The 26325-nt window shown below is 32.6% G+C and overlaps 1 protein-coding gene across 4 annotated transcripts; it reads right to left on the bottom strand.

Moving 5' to 3' along the window:
* On the bottom strand, positions 1-26104 carry LOC127860331 (uncharacterized). 4 transcript variants are annotated; one of them, XM_052398340.1, is made up of 10 exons: positions 25977-26104; positions 12297-12488; positions 11987-12102; positions 11400-11524; positions 6932-7126; positions 5712-6451; positions 5079-5138; positions 4726-4851; positions 4464-4563; positions 1-985 (listed from the first exon to the last, which is right to left on the bottom strand). In XM_052398340.1, exons 6-10 carry the CDS (start codon positions 5752-5754, stop codon positions 400-402), a joined length of 915 nt encoding a protein of 304 aa, XP_052254300.1. In that variant the 5' UTR covers positions 5755-6451; positions 6932-7126; positions 11400-11524; positions 11987-12102; positions 12297-12488; positions 25977-26104; the 3' UTR covers positions 1-399. The 4 variants fall into 4 exon arrangements, with proteins under 4 accessions (XP_052254300.1, XP_052254298.1, XP_052254299.1 ...); XM_052398338.1 differs by having other exon boundaries at positions 6350-6451; XM_052398339.1 differs by having other exon boundaries at positions 6350-6451; positions 11995-12102.
* Between the last annotated feature and the right edge of the window lie 221 nt (positions 26105-26325).

Here is a 26325-nt window from a genome sequence, read left to right as displayed (position 1 = left end):
AAATAGACCATTATATTTATTGTTTCAATATATATAGAGAGAGAGAGCGATGATGTACGCGTACATTTACATTTACGCGCAAATAAACGGAACATAACATTTATGAACGTACGGATAATAGTTTGTTTTTATCTTGTAGAAATGTGCCAGTGTTTGAAGTTATGTAACACACTTATATTGTATAGACTTACGATACAATTGCTATTGAAATTGTTGTTGATCTATTGGTAATCCATGCTTGTTTAATGATCTCTATTTTTCTTCTATGTACATCGTCGAATTAAGCACAGCCGAATACATTAAATGTAAAAGTTGTACAAAGGAAACACGTATTTGCAGCAAAGTATACACAGTTAATGGTATATAACTTCCATAGTTTATTTACTTCATTCTTTTGTTTTAAATTTTGACGTGAGCATACCCCGATGCATCGCTCGGGGCGAGTTTTACCTTTCTCCCTGTATTGATGTCATAGTCAACATTCCCTTCAACAGGGTGTGTAATATGATTGTAATCACTAACGTCAGCGTTACTGGGAGCAACAACAGGAGATTTTATATCGTAGTCATTTCCTGATTGGGTAACATTATGTTCACGTCCATCTACGTGATTATAGTCACCTGGTCGGTTTAACTTTAGTTTGTTGTATACATTATCAGGTTTTCTCGTATTCGATCCACTTGTTAAATTATTGGTTGTGTAGTCATACTCACCATTGTTATCTTTAAAATGTTTATATGGTTCCTCTGTGTCCTCTATTGAATTGTAAGTACCGTCTTCACCATTTTCGTGATTTGATTCACATTGGGTATTGTAATCGTCGATATTTTCATTTACTGATAGTGAGCCTTTTTCAAGGATGAAATAATTATGATTCTTCACAGTGTCGTCAAGGCCTTTCGTGTACGTTATGTTTTCTTCAAATGCAACCTTTTCGACCGCCGGTTGTTTTTTGTCTGCTCCTAGTTTGCAGGGCAATAATCCTCTGAAACAATTTTAATTTTATCATTTTTTTTAAAGAAGATACTATGCTAAATGTGAAACTCTACTCCCATGCGCAGGAGATAATAGGTATGAGCAACCTTTGGTTTTTATGATTATTTGAAAATCAATACCGTAACAAAAAAAATTAATTTGCTTTACATTATATCTTTTACGGTTGCACTTTTTGGTTCATAACGCAACTCTGATATCAGCCCGATACTAGCTTGAATATCATGTTTTTATCTCGGGACACTACAAGTTTTTAACCGACAATTTTGCTTTTGCTCTCGATAAATAGTAAAGTTATCGATTTGGCAGAAATGATTCCGATTCAATTGAACAATAACCTTCTAGACACAAACAGCAACGACACAGAAACAAAACAAAGCGCATTTTACAAATGTTATGAATAATTCGGAGAGTGTTTGAGACGTCGCATCAAAGAGCATACAATATATTTACTCGAGCTAAGACTGCAGGAGCGTATCAATTGCATCTAAGTTTCTCCTTTAAAATGGTAAAATGGTATGATAAACAGAAAAATACATTTTACTCCCCACTCGTGATGTAATATAACAGACTCGGCTAGCAAAACAAAATATTGCTTGCTTATATTAAATTTCTACATACATAATTATATCACCAAATCAGCTTTCGTCATTTGTTCCACGTAATCATACACATTCAACCGTATTGAACGCGTTTACGTCCTATATATTCCGTACAGGACGGTCCGAATTTAAGAGATCATTTCCGAGTCAAGAACGAAAGTAACTTCCTCAAAATATAGAAACAATCTACATTGAGATATACTTTAAACTAGTGAAGATCGTCCAAAACGTTGTGAAATAACAACGCCCACTTGAACACTTCATAAATTAATTTCTATAAGATAATGTCACGAGAATCATGATGTATAAAACTTAGGCCCCACAACTTGCTTTTCCGCGAACTTGAAAGTATAATGTATTATTAATGTGATTTATACAAATATCTTATATAATATATGGTTTATCGAAAAACTACTGTTTAACAGCTTTGTTTACAATACTGAGATAAAGTTGTTCATGTGTACATTTACATATTGTATTCTTACATTACACCCGCCCAATAGAGTATGTCAAAAGTGAATTTGTTAAAAACATATCACCATGTTGTAAACAACGCTGTTAAAAGATCAAGTGTTGTAAACCCACCTGATATATTACAAATGACATAGAAAATGTATCCTATTTCCTGCTCAGGAACAGATGGCCTCGACAAGTTAAGGAAATAAAAATACACCTAACTCGCCAAAAATTCAATATTTTCAGATTAATGTCAATACATTAACTTAACAAGAGCATCGCCTTGCGGGTGCAGACCGCTCATCTATTTTTCTTTTTAAAGGTGAAGGGAACTATCTCAATACTTCAATCAAAAAAGATGGATGGGTGGGGTGGAGAGGGGTGTATAGTGTGGGGTGTGGTCATTTAAAACATTATCTTCCAAAAATAAGAAATAAAAATGCAAAAACAAAATAAAATATTTTTGTTTGGGGGGGGGGGGGAATTCTTGGGGATAGTTGGACGGTCTTTCAAAAATAAAATAATAAAAATAAATATTTTTGTTTTTTAACCATGTTTCCCCAAAAAAAATTGGGGGTGGGTGGGGTCGGGGGGGAGTATAGTGTGAGGGTGTGGTCATTTATAAGATGATCTTTTTTTTTTTAAATGAAAAATAAAAATTGGTTGTTTTTTTTTTGGGGGGGGGGTATTCGGGGGGGGGGGGGGGCATGGGGGATGGTTTGGGTGAAGTCTATTGTAGTTTGTCATGTAAGAGTTGTTTTGTCAAAGTATCAATCAAATCTGATCATAAATAACGAAGTCGTGGCAATTTTTGCAAAATTAAATTATTTGACCTTGAGAATCAAGGTCATTCAAACGTCAAGGTAAAAATCAACTTGCCAGATACAGTACTCTCATGATAGTATGAAAGTATTTGAAGTTTGAAAGCAATAGCCTTGATACTTTAGAAGTAAAGTGGATGTTAACACAAAATTTAACCATATATTCAAAGTTACTAAGTCAAAAAAGGGTCATAATTCCGTCAAAATGACAACCAGATTTATGCAACTTGTTCCGTACAGTCCCTTTTTGATGGTTTGTGAGTGTTCCAAGTCTGAAAGCAATAGCTATGATACTTTAGGAGTAAAGCGGAACAAATCACAAAACTTAACGAAATTTTCAATTTTCTAAGCATAAAGGGGCCATAATTCTGTAAAAATGCCAGTCAGAGTTACATAACTTTGCTTGCACAGTCCCCTTATGATAGTTAAGTAAGTGTCGCAAGTACGAAAGCAATAGCTTTGAAAGTTTAGGAATAAATGTGACCTAAACACAAAACTTAACCAAATTTTCAATTTTCTAAGTATAAAAAGGGCACATAATTCTGTCAAAATGCACGCCAAAGTTATCTAACTTTGCCTGCCCTGTCCCTTCATCATCGTTAGTAAGTGAACCAAGTTTGAATGCAATAGCTTTGATGCTTTATGAGAAATGTGAACCAAAACACAAAACTTAACCAAATTTTCAATTTTCTAGGCATAAAAAGGGCACATAATTCTGTCAAAATGCACGCCAGCGTTATCTAACTTTGCCTGCCCACTCCCCTCGTGATAGTAAGTAAATGTACCAAGTTTGAATGCAATAGCTTTGATACTTTATGAGAAAAATGGACCTAAACACAAAACTTAACCGGACGCTGACGCCGACGCAAAGGTGATGACAAAAGCTCTTTTTTTTTCAAAAAATAAATGAGCTAATAAATGATGTTAACAGACTTAACAAAATTCAAGGAAGCTTATTCTCTCATTCTGTAAAGGCGTGTTAGCGTCTTAACCCTCATAATTTTATTTGATCTTTTCGGTAGGCTCTAAAACTGTTTATCATAATGTTTATGAAAAACATTTCAATAAAACTACAAAGTCGATCAAATATGAGTGGCTTTAAAACGGCATCCACAAATGTAAACCCGTATTGGCCGAACTTATCCTGAATATTGACCGCTGTTTTCCGTGTGTTTTTCTACTGGCCGATTTTAAAGATAAAAGTATTTTAAATTTACGCATTTTATCGCGATATCAAATGAAGGAGATTCAGCTCAAATACTATTAAGTAAAAACATATTTGTTTTATTAAATCGTGGAGTAGTGCTTGCGTCTCATTCCAACTATTTTTGCGTTATGGTACATATATTTTGCTTCGCACATTGCAGTAAACAACTATTGTTTGTTAAAACATAATACCATTTGAGCAAATTATATGCACTTTTATCTGGCATTTAACCTAATTCATATCGTCATGTAGTGGCCCAAGAACAGTATTAACATTCAATTCTTATATATACCACCTCCTGGAAATTTTATGGATTCATTACAATATTTAATCTCGACTGCAAAATGACATATACTAAATCATGTACACATACGAAAAACAAACCTTTTCTTCAGGACGATAATGGTAATCGTGGCCACCACTAAACAAATTACTGCAACAGAAACGCCGATGCCTATTCCTACGGCTGAGGATTTAGGAGACTCTGAAAAAATAAATATTAAACGAATATAACGAACACACATTTAACGTTACAATCACGCATGCGCTGTTTAATTTGTAAGTAAGATTGCGTGTACAATTTACTGTAACAATAAAATCAAAAACAATATTGATAATAATCGACTGATAAGAAAGAATGACGTACGTTCAGACACGTTATCGAATTGTTTTAGTTCTTGATGACTGGTAAATGACTCCGTGAGCGTCGAATCACTGATTGTAGGGCTGACAGGGCTAGGATTACTTTGAGTTGATGAGGTCGTTTCAATTCCTTTTGCAATAAAACAATGTAAAAGGCCAGTATCTATCGCACTGATTCATTCATGTTGTATATTATGTATTGCTCAATGATTAATTCAATCTTAAACATAATATCTAAAATTAATTATTTTTTAGTTTTGGAAACAATTTTTGATTTTAATAAATTGAGTTTTAGTGTACACATAATATATTGTCACAAATGCTATGTGGTTTGGCATAATAGTTTGTATAAGCTACCTTCGGACAGCTTCGTTGTTGTTGAAAAGTGAAACGTTGGTCTTGTTGTTGCTGCTGCCGCTGAAAATGATATTTGTTTACTTATTTTGAGGTTTTCAATGAACAAGGAAAACATACATTTGCGTTTAATATCAGATTCAAATGCAAACTGAATTCAACGGTAAATACAAATGGGCAGGTATCAAACCAATCTTCTCTGTCATTAGTCATACTATTTTGTGTTATAGCCTATAAATCAATATTGTGTCAATCAAACTTGTCTTTTTGATAACAGTTTGCAATTTTCAACATCGTTTGTACTTGTTGTTTTCAGGCAAATGTAAAATGCTACATTGTATAAGTTCTTTGTTGTTCAAGTTTATCGGCTTCACTAAATGTTGATTGGTTGCATTCATGTGTATCAGTAATTTATTTCATTTCAAACAATTTATGAAAATTTCCCAAAGTTCACCGACGATACATATTTTAATATTCTATGTTTAATATAAAATAGGTAGAATGATATAATTCCCAATCCGCTTCTCGATTAATTAGAAACGGTGTGTGGATTTCAGTATTGTGTGGTGAGCTTTACTCGTCTAAACGACTTTAAAGAAACAACAGAAGGCAACATGCAAAAAAGGTGCGGTTTACAGTCTGCTTCGATAACGTATGCATCTTCAGCCGACGTTGACATTAACCCCCCGATCACTGGGATTTAAGTCGTTCGTTTACATATTGCGCCGAAGGCAGCCACGGCAAATTGACTTATTTCCCTCACAGGTACCCATTTACACACCTGAAAGGAGGAGAGGAGCAAGCGTGGGATTATTTTTTTGCTCAGAAAAATCCAGTGCCCCCAGCGGAATTCGAAACAGGGACCTTCCGATCCCTAAACCAGCATTCTACCACTAGGCTACTGTCCCCACGTAATTTACATCAAGTGAATAAACACAACTGTATTGCAGTATATTATATATTTGATTTCAATATTATGTATATACTAACATGTTGGGAAACATATGGTGTTTGCCCATTCATCCCTTCAAGGCGATCATGCGTTTGTAAGTATGACAACCGTTACATTAGGTTTACAATATATTTGTGACATTGTAAAACTTCCATATTTCACTTGCGGATAGTCATAGTGAAAACAAGATTCCTTTCGTAGAAACAAAACAAGTGACGCTTCGTATTCGTATGGTCAAGTTCGTGGAGATGACGTTTAATGCGAAGGTTTAACATATCCAGCGTGTTCACCTGTTGACACCTCACTATAATGCATAACTTACTTGCTGTACACAGACTGCTTCTATACCCACGTTCTTCGAAATATATTTTTCCATTATCTGTCATGAAGGCATAAGTAGTTTTTCCATGCGTGGTAATAAAATCTGAACCGAAATACAAAAATAGATTATTGGTATTTGAATACTTATTGTAACACATATACACACATGTAATGACAAGATAAATCCTGCATGCATTGACTGCACTTGTCGCATAATTCAAATAAATCTTTGTTAAATATGCATATATTGGTGTACTGCTGTTGCAAGTAAATCATTCAGATTTGTGTACATAACTTTACGTTTTAAGTTTGCATTTCGTTGTTGACAAATTAATTTTTCAGTTAATGAGCTTCTAATAAATATAGAAACAAATCAAAGTAATGTATTGAATTAATCTGGAAGTATCATCTGGAAATGACTTTGCCCATATTATTAAATAAATATGCTGTTCAAATATCACTGTGAATCTGTTGTTTATTATTTAGTGTACCATATTGACGATAGTTCTTAGGTGCAATAGGAGATTTTACAAGTATATGATTTACGGCAAATAGACAACTCATCCCCAGCTATTGTGTGTACCTGCATCGTCTGCCATCAGCACTGTATTTGTCCGAATGACGCCTGTCCAGTGAACTTGATTCAATGCATCACTAAAATTTGCTTTGAATACACTGGCCACTGTCGCAGGCAAAGTTGCGTTGGACAAACATATTTTATTTGCGTCCACCCATGAGGAGGGGTACATGTCAATACTGTTAGCGACCCACTGTCCCCCTAGAGCGAACATAAACATTACATTTTTTTATTTTAAAACTATGTGGTACCACTCATGTGTCATGATTTGAAAATGATTTCGATTGTGCACATATTAAATCAATAAAAAGTCAATGTTATTAAATACATCATTAAACATCTGGCTTTCGGGTATTCGTGTTTAAATTATTTTTAGAACGGACCGGAAAGACTCGATGTAACACACATGTGAACAAATATTGATACGGAACAAAATAATATGGTATAAATTAAAATGCATATCGGAAAACGGGCACATTACCCTGTATATAGCTAAGCATTCAAACAATGTACATTTCGGCTGTTTATGCATATACTTTCTAAAAATAGTGAGTGTGTTGAAAGCGTTAAGAAATATTTTTTTCAACGTCACCGTAACATTCATATTCGATTCTAAAAAATCGCGCATTTAAATGAAAATATACGACATCATAGTATTGTTTTATAGCGCATTTGCGTATAGATAACCAAGTTAACCTGTTCTGAACTAAAACAAACTAGTTGTTTCAGCGACATATATGTGCGATCACCTACACCATTTATTTGTGAAAACATCATTTTGAATGATAAATAATCAAATTAGAATTATTAAACCAACTTTTTTGAAAAATAAATTTTTCACTATCAAATATATATATATATATATATATATATATATATATATATATATATATATATATATATATATATATATATATATATATATATATATATATGTATATATATATAAAACAAGGTATCCAATTCAAAATCAACCGAAAACTGGGTGCATCGCTTTGAACAGCCATAACTTAATCAATTAAACGCATAAATGAATTTCCGTTCTAGAAATGTACATATATTGTAATATTTTTTACAAATGCTTGGTCAAATTTAAAGAAATAACACGATACACAACTCGCGTTACCTATTTGTCAGCGATCAGACCCAATTCATGAATGAAATCTTCAGGTGTAAAGACACACCTTCGCATTGGAACAATGAAATCACTCGTGTGTTTAAAATGTCGGTTAGTTGAAATGTATGTAAACAAAGGTTTCAAACGGCGCTTGACAGTTTTGATACATAATGTGACGGCAAGCACGGTAAAAATGTTTTTTAATACGTCTTATTGAATTATGGTATCGAGGTCCTGCACAACTGATGAATTTATGGCTGTTGAAAGCAATGCAACCCGTTTTCGGGTGATTTTGTGTTGGATACTAGTGCCTTGTTATAGAACAGAACAGAAAGTTTATTTTCGACTTAAGCATATACAGCTCATCGTCACAATAACAATATAGCAATAATCAATACACATTAATACTCATGCGACACAATAACAACAATTTTGTTTATGCATTTTTACTAATATATGATTTTTGTGAGAATGTAATATGTAAGAGAAGGCTCTTTATTACTTTTTAACAAAGTTAAATGGATGTAAAAATCCGTAATTGGTTGCGAAAACTAATGCGGCTAGATAATATATACAAAATTCCAATTCTGGTTAAAAAACTTATCTATAAATTTTCGGCTCTAAGTTTAAATGCTTTAGGGCAGAAATTAGCAAAACGTATCAGTATAGATTTTCTTGAGTTATATATATATATTATATATATATATATTTGTTTTTCAGAAAAGTTTATTTTTTCTTTATTATTTGATTATTTATCATTCAAAATGATGTTTTCACTAATTAAAATCATATCAACCTGCTAACCACCTGTGACCTACATATTAAGGTAATTCAGCTATATTAGCGGATCATACTAACAAGTATAAAGGAGTACACATATTTTGATGGGACGTAACAATAAGTACTTGAAAAAGGGCTTTATTTCTGCTAGATAGTTTAGCAGCCTTAATCTTATACTTTAAGATCACCAACAAAATAAGTTCATTTAGCTGTATTACTTAGATCGAAGCCTATTAAGTAGTTAAATGGGATTTAAAGTGAATGAAATTCTCTAAGGTTTAAGAACTTCATTTTATCTTTTAAAAAATGGTCGCATATTTACGAGTATATACCTTTTTAGTTCAATCTGTGACAGTTTGAACAATATCCGCAAGACATTTAACAATCTATTTACCCATGGTATTGTCAAAAATATGTTAATTCAAATAGCATATTTTTAGAAAACGGGCTTTATTTACATTTGTGTTACATTTGGGTCTGGTTTGTAATGTGATTGAATAAAGTGCACAATACCAATGTCAAGTCCATGGATTTAGAAAAACAACACAATCACAGATGATATAATGAGATTCGTACCTTGGTTTTTTATACTGCACAGAAGCCTATTATTTCGACCTCTACAGTTCTGCCATTCAAAAGGCGATTTCAATGAGCGAAATATGAGGCAAGAATAATTAGGAACGATTCTACCGTATTTGAGACTAAAACAAAATCATAACTTCAGATTAAGCGATGCATTACAAAAAAACAAGCAATAAGTGCGATATTTTAGTATACAGTGACATGCGTAATAATAGGTTTTCATTACAATCACACATGATCTATATTTCTTTCTAAGACGATGTATTCATCAAACATATTTAAATTAAAATTATTTAAATACTGCCATATTTCATATCGTGTTAGTTATTCACACGCCATGTGAACGTTTACCGTCTTATCAATAGAGCTATTAAATTTTAATTAATAAACACTGTTCACTCACGCAAAAAAATTAAACAACCGCACCCCCCCCCCCACCCATACACACTCGAGGCCATGTATTTCAACGGACAAAAAACATTAATATCACACCAGAGCATGATATAAATGGACAAATATCTTACCAAATTTTATGAATATTGGATTACAAATGTGACTTATTCAGGGTTCACACAGTTTGAGTATGGAAATACACGGAAAACATCCCGATATTTTTTATAACGGAACGGAACAGAATGCAACCTCTTTCGTCAGAACATTTGTCATAACCAAGTTTAATGAAGACTCAAAGATGAATTTGACTTCTAGACTGTTGTTAATGCTTTGCCAAAGCCGCATACGGAGCACTGCCCCGTCCACGTGGCGGCCACATTGTTTTGAAGATTGGAAACAAATAGACTTCTAAATTGTTAAGTAAATTTCACTAAAGCCGTGTTATGAAAACATCATCGCCCCCCCCCCCCCCCCCCCTGTGTCCATGTTTCTCAATGGATCAGAAGTATTATAAACTTGGGTGATATATCATTAGAACAAAATTTTTTAATGTTTTAAAATCATTTGGCAATAGTCTTAGCAAGGAATTTTCAGAAGGTAAAGTTTGACGACGAACAATGGACGAAGGGCAGCGGATAAAAGGCAATCACAAAAGCCTAGGAACATGTGATTTCAGAGGAATCAATTATTTTTATAAAGTATTTGTTATAAAATTATACAAATAATGCGACCCATGGGCCAGTTTTGACCGTATTTAGCATATTCTAAATAAACACTGTTGAATAATACTTTACGATGTAACACAATACATATTTAACCCCTGATCATTACGGTCAAATGCAGAAGATTAAAAAAAACGATTAAAAAAAACTTGTCCTTAGAAGTGCTTGTTAATCATCCGATCCCTGTAGCCTGACCAGGATCATGATTTTAACAATAATGGTACAGGCCGTTCATCAGATTTTACATCAAAACTCAAATATATTGGCATTTCCTTACAAAAAGTGTTTTTGCAATGTAAGCTATATAATCAAATGCTCTCTGGGCTGGTGTCCAGTTTTGACCATGCGGCCATGATTTGAACAATTTAGTTGAGGACTGCGATATGACGATACATGCAATTTGCATGCGGTCTCGGGGAAGACGATTATTTGTATGACTCCGCGGGCTCGGTCAGTTTTGACCGCAGAGGTATGTTTGAACACCATCTTTAACAAATCTCTATAGAATGTTAAACTTCTATAAAATTGGACACACCATTTTCATCGATGACCCATGCGGTTTAAGAGATTCAGATTGTAAGTTTGTAATTTTTTTAAACTATTTTAGCTCTTGCGCAGCGGACAGGAACGATTTATTTAACTTAGTAAGACGATCATCCAGTGGACATTTATGAAAAGATTTGTTAAACTTTTCCAGCGGCTTTAATTAGATGGCGTTTGCATGAAAGAAAAAATACTTCCCCCTTCCGTATGACGCATATTTACGACGCACGACGTATACTCTAAGAAGTATTCCGCCATCAGCAGATTCCGAAAAAATAACGCGATAATTAATTACGAATACTGAACCTTAAATCGTATATTAAAAAGTATATATTACCTTTTGTTTTCTTGTAAATTGTTATCGGTATTGTGCATTCCACAAATAAAGTCTTGGTCACATACTTCTGTGCAGGATTGTGCTGTCATGGCATTGCTGCTGGCAATACACGCGCATAAAACACCCTTAAAAAATAAACAGGTTTACTGTATTTAAGCGACCATCAAAAAAAAAAACTCACAGCATAATAAATCGAGTTATAATGAAATGTTTGTGCACACAAAACGTTTTCTGTAACATATTGAAATCAATGTGGTTACTCACTACTTTTTTCGAATGATGTAGAACAGGCATACAACATAATAACAGTTATGTAAATTAAATAGCAGCAGATTACTTCAGCTAAGAGTTCAATGATAAAATACTCTATCGCCCTCATGTGAGCAGTGAACACCGTTGGACATATTATGTGTAGTTGAAATAACCTTTTTAATTTATAATACAATATGCTTCGTATTTACAGAAATAATTGTAAGCAATAATACAATATACTATCATTCTCCTCACGTATACTATATCAAACTTCGTCATCATATGAAAACAATAAAACTAATTTGTATTTCACTTTACAAGATTTTAATTCCTACCTGTCTACCTTGATTGGTTCCTTGGACACCGAACATGTTTCCTTTGCACTTCGAATTGCAGTGGCCGATGCTGTTCATCCATATTTTGTTCGTTGACTGTGAAGCTTGTGAGCAACCTGAGAAAGCAACATTTTCTAAGTTATTTCCCTGTTTATTGGTTCGTCTAGTGCAAATTACAACCTTTATACACACACACATCACACACATTACCACTTAAAACTTACTAGATACATGCACTTTTAATACAACATGTAATTTTGAATACAATATGTTTAGTTCGTTGTTATTTAATACAGGACAATGTATTTACCTAAGTATTCAAACGCCACAGTGGCATGTATGTACCCTATCCAAACGCCATTTGTTGGTATATTCAACTGATTCATATGTTGTTCGTCAATTTGCCAATCACCTTCTGTTGTAGACTTCAGATTTGGAACGGCTAGTTTACAACTCGCATTGTTCCAGTCCGTCCTTTCGTTGGATATCATGTAGTGTATACCTTTTAATGGGATGACATATTTAAAGATCTACAGTTCAACTGGATAACTTGATACCATGTTATAAATGTGATAAATATAATTAAAATTTATATTAATTGTAAGACTAGCAAGTAATTCATTGTGATTAGCGACTAAACAATACTTTGTGTCGAAAATAGAGACAACAACCGTAGTGCACTTGATAAGCCCTCATCCTGACAATATAAGTTCATCGAAGTTATAACCAAACGTCGTTTAATAAAAAAAAATTGAACTATGCAAAGCTAACACTCATTTTAGTTTCATGTATATTTATAATAATTCATTGTCTATTTCATGTATGTCAATTTATGCTTTACTGTCCAGATATACGCAACGAACTATTCGAAGCTTATGATATTCACAATATATCTGTTTAAAGTAAATGCGTTGCTAAACTTAACTTTTTAATATGGCCTATCTTATTTTCATTTTCCACTTATACATTTTACTCTGGCTCGATTGTTAGTTCCTTAGTCATCACAAATGAATGTTGAGAAGATAATGCATTTATTAGAGAACTATAATTCAATCTTAGCAGAAATATTTAATTAAAACACAATATATGTGATGCACAATTTGTCCATCAAAAAATCGCTTTTTCATGTATTGCCACGCATGTGTTTATAGCAAATACATAAAACATCAACCATAGACAAATAAATAAAAAGTGATTTTTCTGCAAATGATTGGACTTGTGGTCATATTGGTGAAGACGCTGGTGTGCTATCAATATTTTGTTTAGACCCAGAATATGAAGGATCATAAAGACTTTTTTGTGTGCTACTTCTTTTTTACTTTTTAACCGTCATTTTGGTTACGATTCACTATTGTTGTTTTTTCGGCATAGCTGTTTAACGTCACATTTGACCTTATCTGACCTTTGTAAGTGTCCAATAAAATTCAAATAAAATTTCCCGCGGCTAGACACGAAAGAATACACTTCATTTATTCCATTTGCTGATTTGAGCATACCATCAGAACATTGTACACATGACCGCGTCTTTGTAACACTGTTTTACTGCGTGTTCAACATGAAACAGTTTTATCTCTAATGAAAAGGCTTGATAGATAGAACAGATTTACACTCAACTCTTGACATCAATACATTTTGTGCGTGCACCTTTTATTTTCAGACAATTGCCACGCCAGAGCTTTTGTACTTAAAGGCTATGTTCTCATATGACGTAATTACTTCCATATTCCTGTCTGTGTACTAGTGTATTTAAGTTCATAAAAAGTATCGTTTTCCCTATCCTGATATTAGTTTTGGCCAAACCATTTTAAATTGTTTTCAAAATTGAACATTTAACATGTAAAAGTACAAAGTTTTAAGCAAGCCGTCGTTCCAGCAGTGGAAGCGTGGCCTTACTTGAATGAATTGCATTCCAGCCCGCAAGGTATCAGAGCCAGTTCGCGGCCAGTAAAATAATCGTTATATAATATAGACGCTCTCGCGTGAACTAGGTGAACTGTAATTTTCTTTAGACCAGAAATATGTTAAATGAAGATATTCAGCGATATAATTATGGTATGTCAATAATAGATTCTTAATGTGTTTTCAACAATGCCATGATAAATATTATTTTTGATTAATTTAACAAGAATTATTCCACCATATTGACTAATGTATTAAGCATGAGCGCGATGATTCTCGATACTGTTAATAATCGAATCAAATAGCAATGCCCGACAAACCACTAAAACAGGTCTGTTCGAAGAACGCGCGTATAAATATTTAAAATATGAACGGATACTTCGCGTGTGGCCGGTTGACTCATATGTCTTAATTTCACTTCCATACTTCTTTTGGTTTTCTGTTTTGTATCTATAGGTTTATGACCAGCAATATGTAATAATGTAAAATAAGCCGCGAAAACTGCGCGTAACATCCTGTAATGCGTGTGATGCAGCTAAGAACTGCACAGAAAAAGACATTCGCTATCTTTGATCTCATTCATTGAACTCTTTACCTTTCACCAACTCCAACCACAATCAATGCCGTTTATCTTTTAAAAAATACATTCTTGTTTACGTTGTCGCGAAAATATATCACTTCCGGTTCATTTTTTACACAATTTTTAAAGAAAAATCTATTTTTACGTCGTAATATATTTCACTATGCAAATCAGCGAAGAATCTATTATGGACTTATATAAACCATGTTTTTATTTAAGATTTATGCTTTGTAAATAATAAACCGAACAAAACGGACATCTCACGACTTCAGTTACGATATTTACCGACATTAGCCGATGTCAACCGATCTTACAAAAAACGCGGGAAATGATTACAGTTGTACTACCTTTAAACTCACTGTTCGGGTATGCGAGTAAGCGAGGGTGACACAGTTGGATTTAAGTGATTTTGCAGCTATTAACCTTTCATCAAAAAGTTACTTTTCATTATCATACAGTTTTAATATAGTTTGATGTCAATTCCTTTCATGATACGTATTTATAATGGTAAATTTAAACTGGTTTGCTACAAGATGTTTAAACCGTTCAATAGGTGTGACAAACACCCATGTAATGAGGTTTTATGTTTCGTATTTTGACGAAAGTATGTCATCAAAGCTTACAATAAAAATCCTTACTTGTATTTATTTAAAGATACTATTGTACTTGTTTAAGACATTACAATGTAAAAAGACCTAAACACGAACTAGCTTTTGACCATGTAAATTTTATTATTTAAAGCAATTTTCTTTGGTTTATTATAAAAGAATTTTTAATAGGGGTCCTTTTGAAAGCCCTAGGAATTCGTCTTTATAAAATTGAATAGTTCATATTTAATTTAAAATATACAAGTATAAGTGAATACACATGTCAGCAGTGTACCAAAAAGAACCCTAGGAATTCGTCTTTATAAAATTGAATAGTTCATATTTAATTTAAAATATACAAGTATAAGTGAATACACATGTCAGCAGTGTACCAAAAAGAACGACACACAATCGCTTAGCATGCTATGCATAGCATACTATTAACATAAAAGATGAAAGAAAAATATGGACTAAAAATAACACAAATTGGCTGTTGAGACAAAACTGTTTGAGACAAACATAGGATAACGACATGTTTTTGGGTTCCTATTGCAGAAGTTAACAAATTAAATTTCGAAAAAAATAAATGTCATAGTCACAATGTGTAATAGTCGTTAGCTGTATGTTGATCCAGATTACAAAACTGAACACGTTCCTGTTTCTTTTCATGTTCATAGCCACGATGCTGATCTGTCTAGGGTCGTTTATACATTAAGTCATGGTCCTCAACTTCTTTTTGAAATCCTACATAACAATACGTTGCGTAATAGTCACTGTGCTGGTATGTCTGTCATTTGCCATTCAAACGGTTATGTTGCACAGCAATTTGTGAAAATGCAGTATCATTTCACGCGGAGTCATAGTTATCACTCTCTCTCTCTGAAGTTCCTTGTTTACCAATTATTTTACAATCAACATTTACTTTCTCATACATAATACTATTTGTTTTCTGTTACACTTATAAAAAAAATTCTTTAAAATATATTAGTTTGATTTAATGAACTTATCACGGATGTTATAAGTCAAAGTAAATAAACATCTAGTAAATGTTTCACAGGGTATACATAAATATTTAGTTAATATTATACACTTTGTGTTGTTTTAATACTATTGTCGATTAGCTTTAGTTAGCTCTTATATAAAACCTAGACTGAAGCATGAGTTGTTTTATAGTTAACATATTAGTGAATCTGACCTATTCTAAACACGTGCACGTATCATCCGATAATTAACTGTTCCTCCAATATTCAGTTTGCTTGCTGAAAGTTGTTTCAGACAGCCATTAAATTTTCGATGAGACATTGTATTATTTGTGTAGGGTATTTTGTATTCCTGCAGGTAACTTTTTTAAATCATTTCTTTGTTTCTCTGACAATAGTATGTATTATTATTTTTGAAATATCACGGTTACGGTTGTGTTTATTAGTCATCTATTAACATAACTTATTGTTAGTAATATCCACACCGCAATGCAACATTGGTAATTATTTATGTGTATTTTCATTGGAATGCATACATATTTTATTGTTATTATATATCTAATTGCATGAATTAATTGCTGTTTTTATTTCAGTAAATCTTTATCGAGTAATTAAAATTTTGAAACTTTGATTGTTTCGATTGTTTGTCGCTCCAACTCAAATACGCAAAATGCGAGTAGTAAGGCCGGCTTCCTTGTTCGAGGATGGCCACATAAGACGTCGTTTTCTATCCGGGTTTACACGTTATAGCATGCAAAGAGCCGTCTTCAAGACCAATACGCCACATCCTCAGGATCATGGACCATTCGTCGTTGCGTGAGTTTGTGCATATAAACTGACATGAGTGATTCGTTCTTATGACGCATGGCGGTGTGGTCAGCTGTTTATTTTATAAGTGACTATTTAGTATATTAATTGTATCAATTGTTCAGTTTGTATCATTAATTGATGAATTAATGTAAATTTGTTTCCAACTTAGGTTTAATATTTGTTTATAAATCAATACAATACTCCTAGATTGTCCCGTTTAACATTCGCCCCTGCGTTGTGTAAACTGTGTTTTCACTCGTAAAAACCGTTACCAATAACACTATAGGAACAAAAAGTATTTAAAACACAGACAGTCAAGTAGATACCTCAGTTGATAGTTAAAAAGGTCATACTTTGGGATCTATACAATCGATAGATTTTTTGACCACTTATTAAAAGTTTCAATCAATGATAACTCGCATGTTTTGTTATTGTGATTTTATGAATAGGATATCCTGAAAACCGAGTTTTTGTCTAACTGAAATTAGACCGATCAGCTAAGTTAATTGAGAAATATTGTTGTGAGATAAATCCTTGCAAGGTAACATAATCGCGTCGTTTTACCGCGTCTTCGAACGGGAAAAAAAAATAAATCGATTTATCAATTTAAAAGCCTACACATTTGGTATGTGAACAGTGCTTTTAAATAATCGATTTGTACGATTACTGACAAAGAAATCGTGCAATAATTGATTGCATATATTTGCAAATACGTTGTATATATAAATAGAGTTTGCGGGTTACACTTGACCCGAGATAAAAGTGACCAGTGTCTTTTCCTGGCCGAAACTAGCGGAATCGAATCTGTGCATGTAGTGATTTAGTTGTATGGTATAATACAATTCAATATGTGTGTGCGTGCATGTGTATAGTTGTACGTTTGTGAGAGTAAATAAGTAAATAGTTTAATTGAATTTATTGTTCAATTGTTTCATAAACGCGCATAAAGAATTGTAATTATAATAATTTAATAAGATGAGTTCATTATTTAAATCATAATTATTAATTTTATTAAATAAAATTTATTTTAATTTATCGTGAAAATTTATTTAGATTTTTTTTTTTTTTGCTTAATAAAATTTGACTATTAAGATATTGGTTTATGTTTTATCTAAACGCTACAGTAAGTATTAATGAGTGTGTACAATTGTTTCTTGCTATGTTGTGTTATATGACATGTATAGTTGTTAAAAATTGAATAAGGTGTATTGGCCACTTTTGAAGTTAGTGATTTAGTGTTGTATTATATTAAATCATTTTGATTTAAAGAGAAAGACAATTGATGTAAAACGGAGTTAATTAATTGTTGATTTGAAGGATGATGTATTTGGAGTGTGAGTTTTACAAAGTGTTATAAAACAAAATTGGCATTCAAAGTGTATACTACTAAAGTGAAAAAGACACGTGGTAAACATTATTGAGTTCTAATTGTAAATTATTAAATTGAAAGTCATATTAACGTCAAATGAACAGTATTACTGATTGACATAATGCAATTGTATCTAGAGTTATTGGATGTGAACAAATACTAGATACATAATTGAGTTGACTGAAACGTTTTGTTTAGTACAGTGCGAAGAATAATGCGCACAAAAGTGAATTAAAGAGTAGAATTTGATTTTTGCATATATTTCTAATCAGTTAATATAAAACGCAGTGTTGAACGTGAAATTTATTTTTCGTGAAAACCTACGTTATTGAAAATGAATACGGCGAGATAATTAAGGAGACAAAGAAGGGAAAAACAGAAAGAACAACAACCATTAAAGGTACACGAATTGGAAAGGCAACAAGACATTAGAAAACTGAATGGAATAAAAGAAAGAGACAAAAATATTATTTCTTGAAATTCAGCGACGTAGAGATGAATTAGAAAACAAAACAGCTGATCATATCGATGTTAAGGATGCAAATATTTTGAAACATAAACCATTAATAAGAGAAACAAGAACTATAGATAGAAACACGTAGGCAACAAAAAGAAGAAAGAATAAGGAAATTGAAACGAACAAAGCAATAATTTGAACAAGATATGATATAAATACAAAGCACAATTACGTCATTACATGAGGAATTAAAACTTGAGAATAAATGTAACCGAACCATATGTCAGAGAAATACGGAACTAAAAGTGCAACATAATCAACAATTTATGTTGAAACTGAGTGTTCCAAACTTGTCTGTCCAAACACAATTTACAGAATGAAAATTGGAAATCGAAAGTATGATTCGGTCCAATATTTATCAGAAAGACATATTGAAGCAGTGCGTTGCAAAAGATTGTATTTAAAATGTTGAATGATAAAATTTATGATGGATGCTAACAATTGGTTTGTTTTCTTACGAACACAACACCAATTGTAACGTGATTAACGGATTTGTTTAATAACTCCGAATTGTATGCGTTAATTCGATCGATATAAATACATGTCGGGACGACATTACTTAAGCCAGGGGAATATTGCACAGGGTATAAATTAAAATTAAAGTAATATTAAACACTTTGTGTTTATTAATGTCGAGTAGTTTTAGTTAGTTCTTATATAAAACATAGACTGTAGCCTTAGTTTTTTTATAGTTTACCTACAGTTGATTCTAACCTATTCTTAACACGTTCACGTAACATCCGATCATTCACTTTCCTTCCAATATTTAGTTTGCTTGATAAAAGTTGTTTTCAGACGGCCATCACATGTTTGATGAGACATATTATAAGTGTAGGATATTTTATTTTTCTGCAGGTAAGTAATTTAGTTTTTTTTTAATTTGTCAATTGTTTATATTATTATTAAAGAAACCTGACGGTTACGGTTGTGTTTATTAGTTATTTATTAAAATAACGTATAGTTAGTAATTTTCACACCGCGTTGCAACGCTGTCATTATTATATGTACTTTCATTCGAATGCAAACATATAATATTTTGATTATATTTCTTATTCCATGTATTAAATGTGTTTATTTCAGATAACCTTATCTATCAATTAAAAAAAACTTCGATCGGTTCGATTGTTTTTCGCCTGAACCCAACAAAACAACATTCGCGTAACTAGGCAGGCAACATAATCATGGGTCTCGTGGGGTCATCCCTGTATTTAACGGGTATATTTTTTCTTGAAACCGAGACGATGTATATGTGACTGTATGAATATCAAGTTCGTTTTGCAAGAAAGTTCAGATACGTTGTTTGAGGTTTATCAACAACTGATAAACCCATACAACAAGGTTATTTGGCCTGTTTTGATTTATATCTTTATAAACGTACACGGCAGCATTTTAGTTTGTTTGTGGATATCGATGCTATGCTCGTTTCGTTACACCATACTGGTCAATTAATTAATTTGTTCTATGCACTGTTCATTTATAGATTCGACGTTAATAATGTTGTCATAGTTTCTGTTGATTGAATCGAAGAGGCATACTAGTTGTTCATCAACACTGAGATCGATGTAATTGTGTTTTTCAAAATCAGTTTTACTCAGTACATGTACATATATATACATACATGAATTCTATGAGTGTTATCCACTTAAACATCAAACAATTCATTTGCAAGAAATTTAGGAGATAATTTGCTAAAATCTTTTTTTAGCACATCCGATGCATACATATACATTTATTTCCATCCACAACAGTCGGAATAGTAAGATTGTGACTAAACATTCATTTTGAATTTATCCAAAGTTTAAATCGGCAAGAAAGTGCAAAACAATCCCGCAATGGCATCATTTCTAGCAAACAAGTCATTTCGCAGATGACGTACAATGCAATTTAACTAGTTTATCAATAGGATACAAGCTGCTGTTTTGTAGTTGCATCAACGCGGAAATAAATGTATATGTTCACATTAATAAAATATATAAAATCACGCGTTAGCGATACAAAGTGTCACAAAACAAAAGAAGATACATAGCACGCAAAAATTATAATCTGCCTTTAGTCGCACGCTTCTTAATTTAAAGCGAGATCAATATTGTAAATTCCGTATTAGCACACTACCCACTACTCCCCCGTCATACTGTGATACTGCTTTCAAACCGTTATATCAGTCTATAGCATACGTTGAAGCGTAACTCTTATAATAAGACAACATCATTGCTGTTTTATGAATAGTTTACTTTTGCTGCAATTAATGTTTAAAAGCTATAAGTTTAACATATTGTTCAACAATGTGTCAGTGAGGTGAGTAATATGATGATACATGAGAGTGTAACGTTATTAACCATTCGTTAACTTCTGTGAAGACCAGAAGTAAGCAAGAATATCGATGCGACTTTTAAATTAAAAATGACCCTCAAGCTCCTCTGGATACATTTAAAAGCAAACTAATTCAGATTTAGCAATTCTCGTTTGAAACAAATCCAATGATACGTTTTATATATTCGATCTATTAAGTATTCACTTAACGCGACATCTAAATCGATTAACTTGTTGATATTGTACACAACTATTCGACCAGATAACTGAGAAGGAACAGATTTTCTCCGGCCTTAGTGTGTATAAAATCTTCGTGATGTTGCCATATGTTGTACACACAATTGCTTCATTGGGATATTTAAATCCCCTTCAATTGAATGGGGAAACGTTCATCTTAACTTTTTTAATAAAGAATAACGGCTGTTGCTCCTGCTGTACAGCTACGATAACTTTAAATAAATATACCTGTGTCTAATTTGGTGTGTGATTTATAACTTCCCTTAAATAAATGCCCTCTTTCTTTTAATAAGGTTTATCTTCTTACCATCCGCGAGTATTTATTATTTTTAATAAGTTATATCTAGTATAAGAGTAGTTACATTGTTTGATACAGCGGTTAATGATAGTTTGTTATCATATAACGAGGGTTTTTATCCGAACGGGGATTTTATTCGGTCGAATTTATAAAACAATTTAAAGTCACCGTGTTAGATACTAGGACATTCAGAGTGAATCTTTTTTCGGGATGCTTCTGAATGTGTTTAATTTTACACTAGATATTTTGTATAAAAAAACGTACATTTGAATTGACATCTTCCGGGTTCAAAGTCGATTAAAGATTTGTATACATAATACTGTATTAATTAATAAAATCATGAAATGTAGCGTGTATAACTTCTCAATTCCTTTCCGGTATCCAATATTGAATAAACTTAGCTTTATTATTTGATAAAAGTTAATATACGTAAAAGTAAGTAGTTTAATCCTAAATTATAACGTGCAATGAGTGTTGCTCATTCAACCTTTAGCAATATAGCTCTGCGCGTGTTCTGGTGGTTTCTTCGTTTTTATACGAAAGATATACTGACTTTACTGAAACGATTCGTTGTAATGTCCCGTATTAACCCATTACATTTCTGTAGTAAACATGTTGAGGATAAAAAATTATATAAACATCGAAACAAAAGTGCTTTCTACGAGCTACAAATTACAAATTACGAACCAATGTCTGCTCTGACTTTCTTTTTTTGCTGTTAAAGCAATGCTTTAACCAGTTGTTTGCATCATGAAATAATGTGATATTATTTACCGGCTAGTCGAAGAGACATCATTTATATTTACGGGGATAGGCGAATTATGTAGAGGTTAATACCTCGTTGATTTAGGGCCAGAAGTGATAATCGGCCCGCAGAGTGAATAATCGCCCCTAAGGCCGTAAGCCGATGTCCTGAGGGCGACTATTCACTCCAGGGCCGATTATCACTTCTGTCCCTCAATCACGATGGTATTAACGTCTTTAATACTTAATCCCCGTTAACTGTAATATTTAACTAAGGTGCATGCTACATATTATTCTATTTGTTTCTTCACTAAAATATATTGCCGAACCAGCTTTCCGTATTTTATTTTTTCATTCAATTGATTACGCAATATATGACGTATCTACCTTGTATGACGTAATTTCTTTGACGAATCACCAGTTTAAGCTTGACTCTCAAGATGTTAACAACAGTTCGGACGTTGTGATTTATTTAACAGTAAAATATTTATTTTAAAACGCATCGAACGAATCCAAAACGTATTTCGGATTGTGTGATTGTAATTTATACTTGGAAACTTCAAGAGGAATTAAAGAAATCACTCCGAGCAGTCATTCGATTTTGTGAAACGTTTCAAAAAGTGTAGTTTGAAATAAATTAAGATACAGGGGTGGAAAAACAGAATATTGAAGTGCATATCGTTAAATTTTATTATTAAAAGCAGTGGATTAAAATTGTCATTGAGGTAAGATTGTCGTTTACTAAATTTTGATGTTGGATGACTCCTGTAAAACTTAAAGCTCAAATAGTGGCATCAATCTAATCTACAGTCTACAGTTTCAGATGCAATCGATATTGTTTTATAATTCTTATTATGTGCTAAGTCTAAATAACTTTTTTTAATATGATTTCATTGATTTGTGGCTTAATTTTATTAATCATCGTTGGAAAAGACTGAATATGGACGCCATTTTGTTCTGTTGACGTCACCGGGGCCGATTATCGATTATCAACATCTGGCCCTGCCGGCCAAACGTGATAATCACCTTGATTTGACCGATAATCATGCATTCGAGTCAATTTGTTACTATGTATAGTACCATAAGTATTAATTGACCATAACCAACCGTTACAAACAGAATACTGCGAAAACCATGTAACTAGATCTTCATCTAATTGGCACACGCTCGCGTTATTAAATGCTTTCATAACAAAGACCAAAAACAAAACTTTACCGACATACAATTTAGAAACTGAAAACTAAAGCTTGAATGCAGAGGTGTGCATTTTCATAATGATGAAAAAATAATTCTGGTGAAACAGTATTTAAAAACATGTTGCCGAATATATGTGAGAAAGTTGTCATAGTCACATCTATTTCTACCTCCTGACGTAGCGTCAATATACTGCTCTTAACCTGTTGTTCGTATACGTTGCGCATACATTAAATTGTGTGTGCAAACTATATGTTTAACAGTTTGTGAAACATATACTTTTAATAGTATGCGCAACATATACGTGTAATATTATATTCAACATAAACGTTAAATGATCTTTCCAACATATAACGTCAACAGTCTGTGGAAAATAGACGGTCAGCAGTCTGATCAGCATATGCGTTCAACAGTCTTCGAAGTATTAACGATCAACGTTCAAATTCCTCGCATTTACATGGATATATTTTTAACTAACTGAATCTCTTGATAGATACTTTATAATATCCATAATCTGCTTAAAATAAATAATTTAAATATGCTGTTTTATTGTTTTGTTTTCATTTATTTACTCTTACCCGTTTGTTAGTTAATTCACATCATATATGTTTTTCAGAGAATTAATCATTTATAAGGGGAAATCAAATGGGATCTTAGAAAAATTTACAAACATATTTTTCACTTTTAAAGCAGTAAATAGACAACATAAAGGCACCATTATTTATCCATGGCATCCTTCAACCAACGCAAATTATAACTAAAATCTTAAATACTGTCAATAATTCTTCTGTAACACATTTGCTTGATATCGATTATAGAAAAAGTGATTCAATATTAACATCGAGAATGACACCAGTTTACATAATTATTAAACTAGATTTGAAGATTCCTATGCAAAGCGAAAGCTATAAAAAGTGTCACTGTATACTTTAAAGTACGTTTGGACTAGATTCAAGTGCATCGGCCCCTCACTAGCCTGTTAAACTGCGATACTTCTGTCAGAATTTTTTCGATTTCAGTCAAAATATATCATACTTTGAAATGCAATTTATAAGTATGATAACACAGCATTGTTGTGAAATAAATATTCTGCAATCGATATTTCAAATCTAAACGGTGAGGTGATAGAAATGATGATATGAGAACGTGTGACGTCATTGACTATTTATAAATTCTGTGTTAACCTGTCACCGACATTGTAGGTGCGACCTGTCTAGATAAAAATTACCTTCATGTTAGTCAGATTACATTTAACAGCAAACTAAATTAGATAATCAAGCAAAAATACTTTTCGGGATGCTTCTGAACGTGTTTAATTTTACATAAGATATTTTGTAAAAAAAACAACGTACATTTGAATTGACATCTTCCGGGTTCAAAGTCGATTAAAGATTTGTATACATAATACTGTATTAATTAATAACTAGTCTAGATAAAATTACCTTCATGTTAGTCAGATTACATTTAACAGCAAACTTAATTAGATAATCAAGCAAAAATACTTTTCAGAAAAATCATTAACACTTCTTATCCGTGTTTTTGATGTGTCAAGTATTCACATAACGCGAGATCAAAATCAATAGACTTGTTTAAATTGGACACAACTATTAAAACCAGCTCACTATGGTTTATACAATCTTACCAATGTGACCATAAACTTGTAAAAGAACTGCTTGATAACGCTAATACAATCTGCTTCGAATGATTGATACACTTCCATGCTAAATTTCTTATAAGAACAGCTGATGTAAAGCCTACTTTTACCTACTGTAGTGTCGAATCATAACTAGAAATGGCGCGGTCGCGGCCGACGCGTATCCCCACTCCGCAACTTTTGACCCAGGGGTCAGATCAAAATTCCAAATAGTGCACTGTCGCACATATGCTCATAGCTACCATGTGTTTAAGTTTCAAAGTTGTAGTTCTAATAGTGTAGGAGTAAATAGTGGCTAGGACGGACGGACGGACGGCGGAGATAATCACATTAACCCCCGCTCCAATTCGGCGCGTGGGGATAATTAATCGAAATGCCATGTTATGATTTTTATGAGTGTGTGTTGATTGATTTTGCCCCATGACAAATGTGTTGCGAAATGTATCTATTTCCATAAATAAATTTCCTGTTAGTGATTGTAAGATTTCGTGCTGATGCAACTAAGGATCACGTTTTGATATGTTTAAATACAAACGATGACAAATAATGATTACATATATAACAATCTTTAAAGGTTCAAATACATTCGAAATTGTACAAAATTTGAAAGATATTGACTTTGAATTATACTACATAAGTTTATTAGTAAATTTTTAATTCAAATTCATAGCCGCTGAAATAATTTAACTTTTACTTGCTAACGAGATTATAATGATTTTAGACAAAACGACCAATTTGTCGTAACAGTACAAGAGCTAACAAATACATTATTTAAGTACATAAAATATGAAAATGAACTGCATATATTTACCGTCTACTGAAACGGAAGCCAGTATAAAAACACACGCAAACTTTTTACTCCACATTATTTTCGTTCTTTACGCTCCTACAGATTTAAACTGACTAAATGAGGAAGTAAACTCCGACAAACTAGCGCAGGTTTGCGGTTGTAAACAAGAAGCATTCAATTGGAACTGTGTATTTCACATGTGTTGGTTGAAAACACTTAGTTGGGTTTAAATATCGTTTCAATGGATAAGCGGGACATGATGAGTCATTTATCAAAACTTGTTATTCAGCTATATACATTTCACCAAAAATAAGTTCGTCTTATGAAAACAATTGTAATTTGATAATAATATTATTCCAAGATGATTGGT

This window comes from Dreissena polymorpha, chromosome 15 (assembly GCF_020536995.1).
Source record: "Dreissena polymorpha isolate Duluth1 chromosome 15, UMN_Dpol_1.0, whole genome shotgun sequence".
NCBI classification, from domain to species: Eukaryota; Metazoa; Mollusca; class Bivalvia; order Myida; family Dreissenidae; genus Dreissena; species Dreissena polymorpha.
This window is presented reverse-complemented; position numbering and strand designations above follow the sequence as displayed.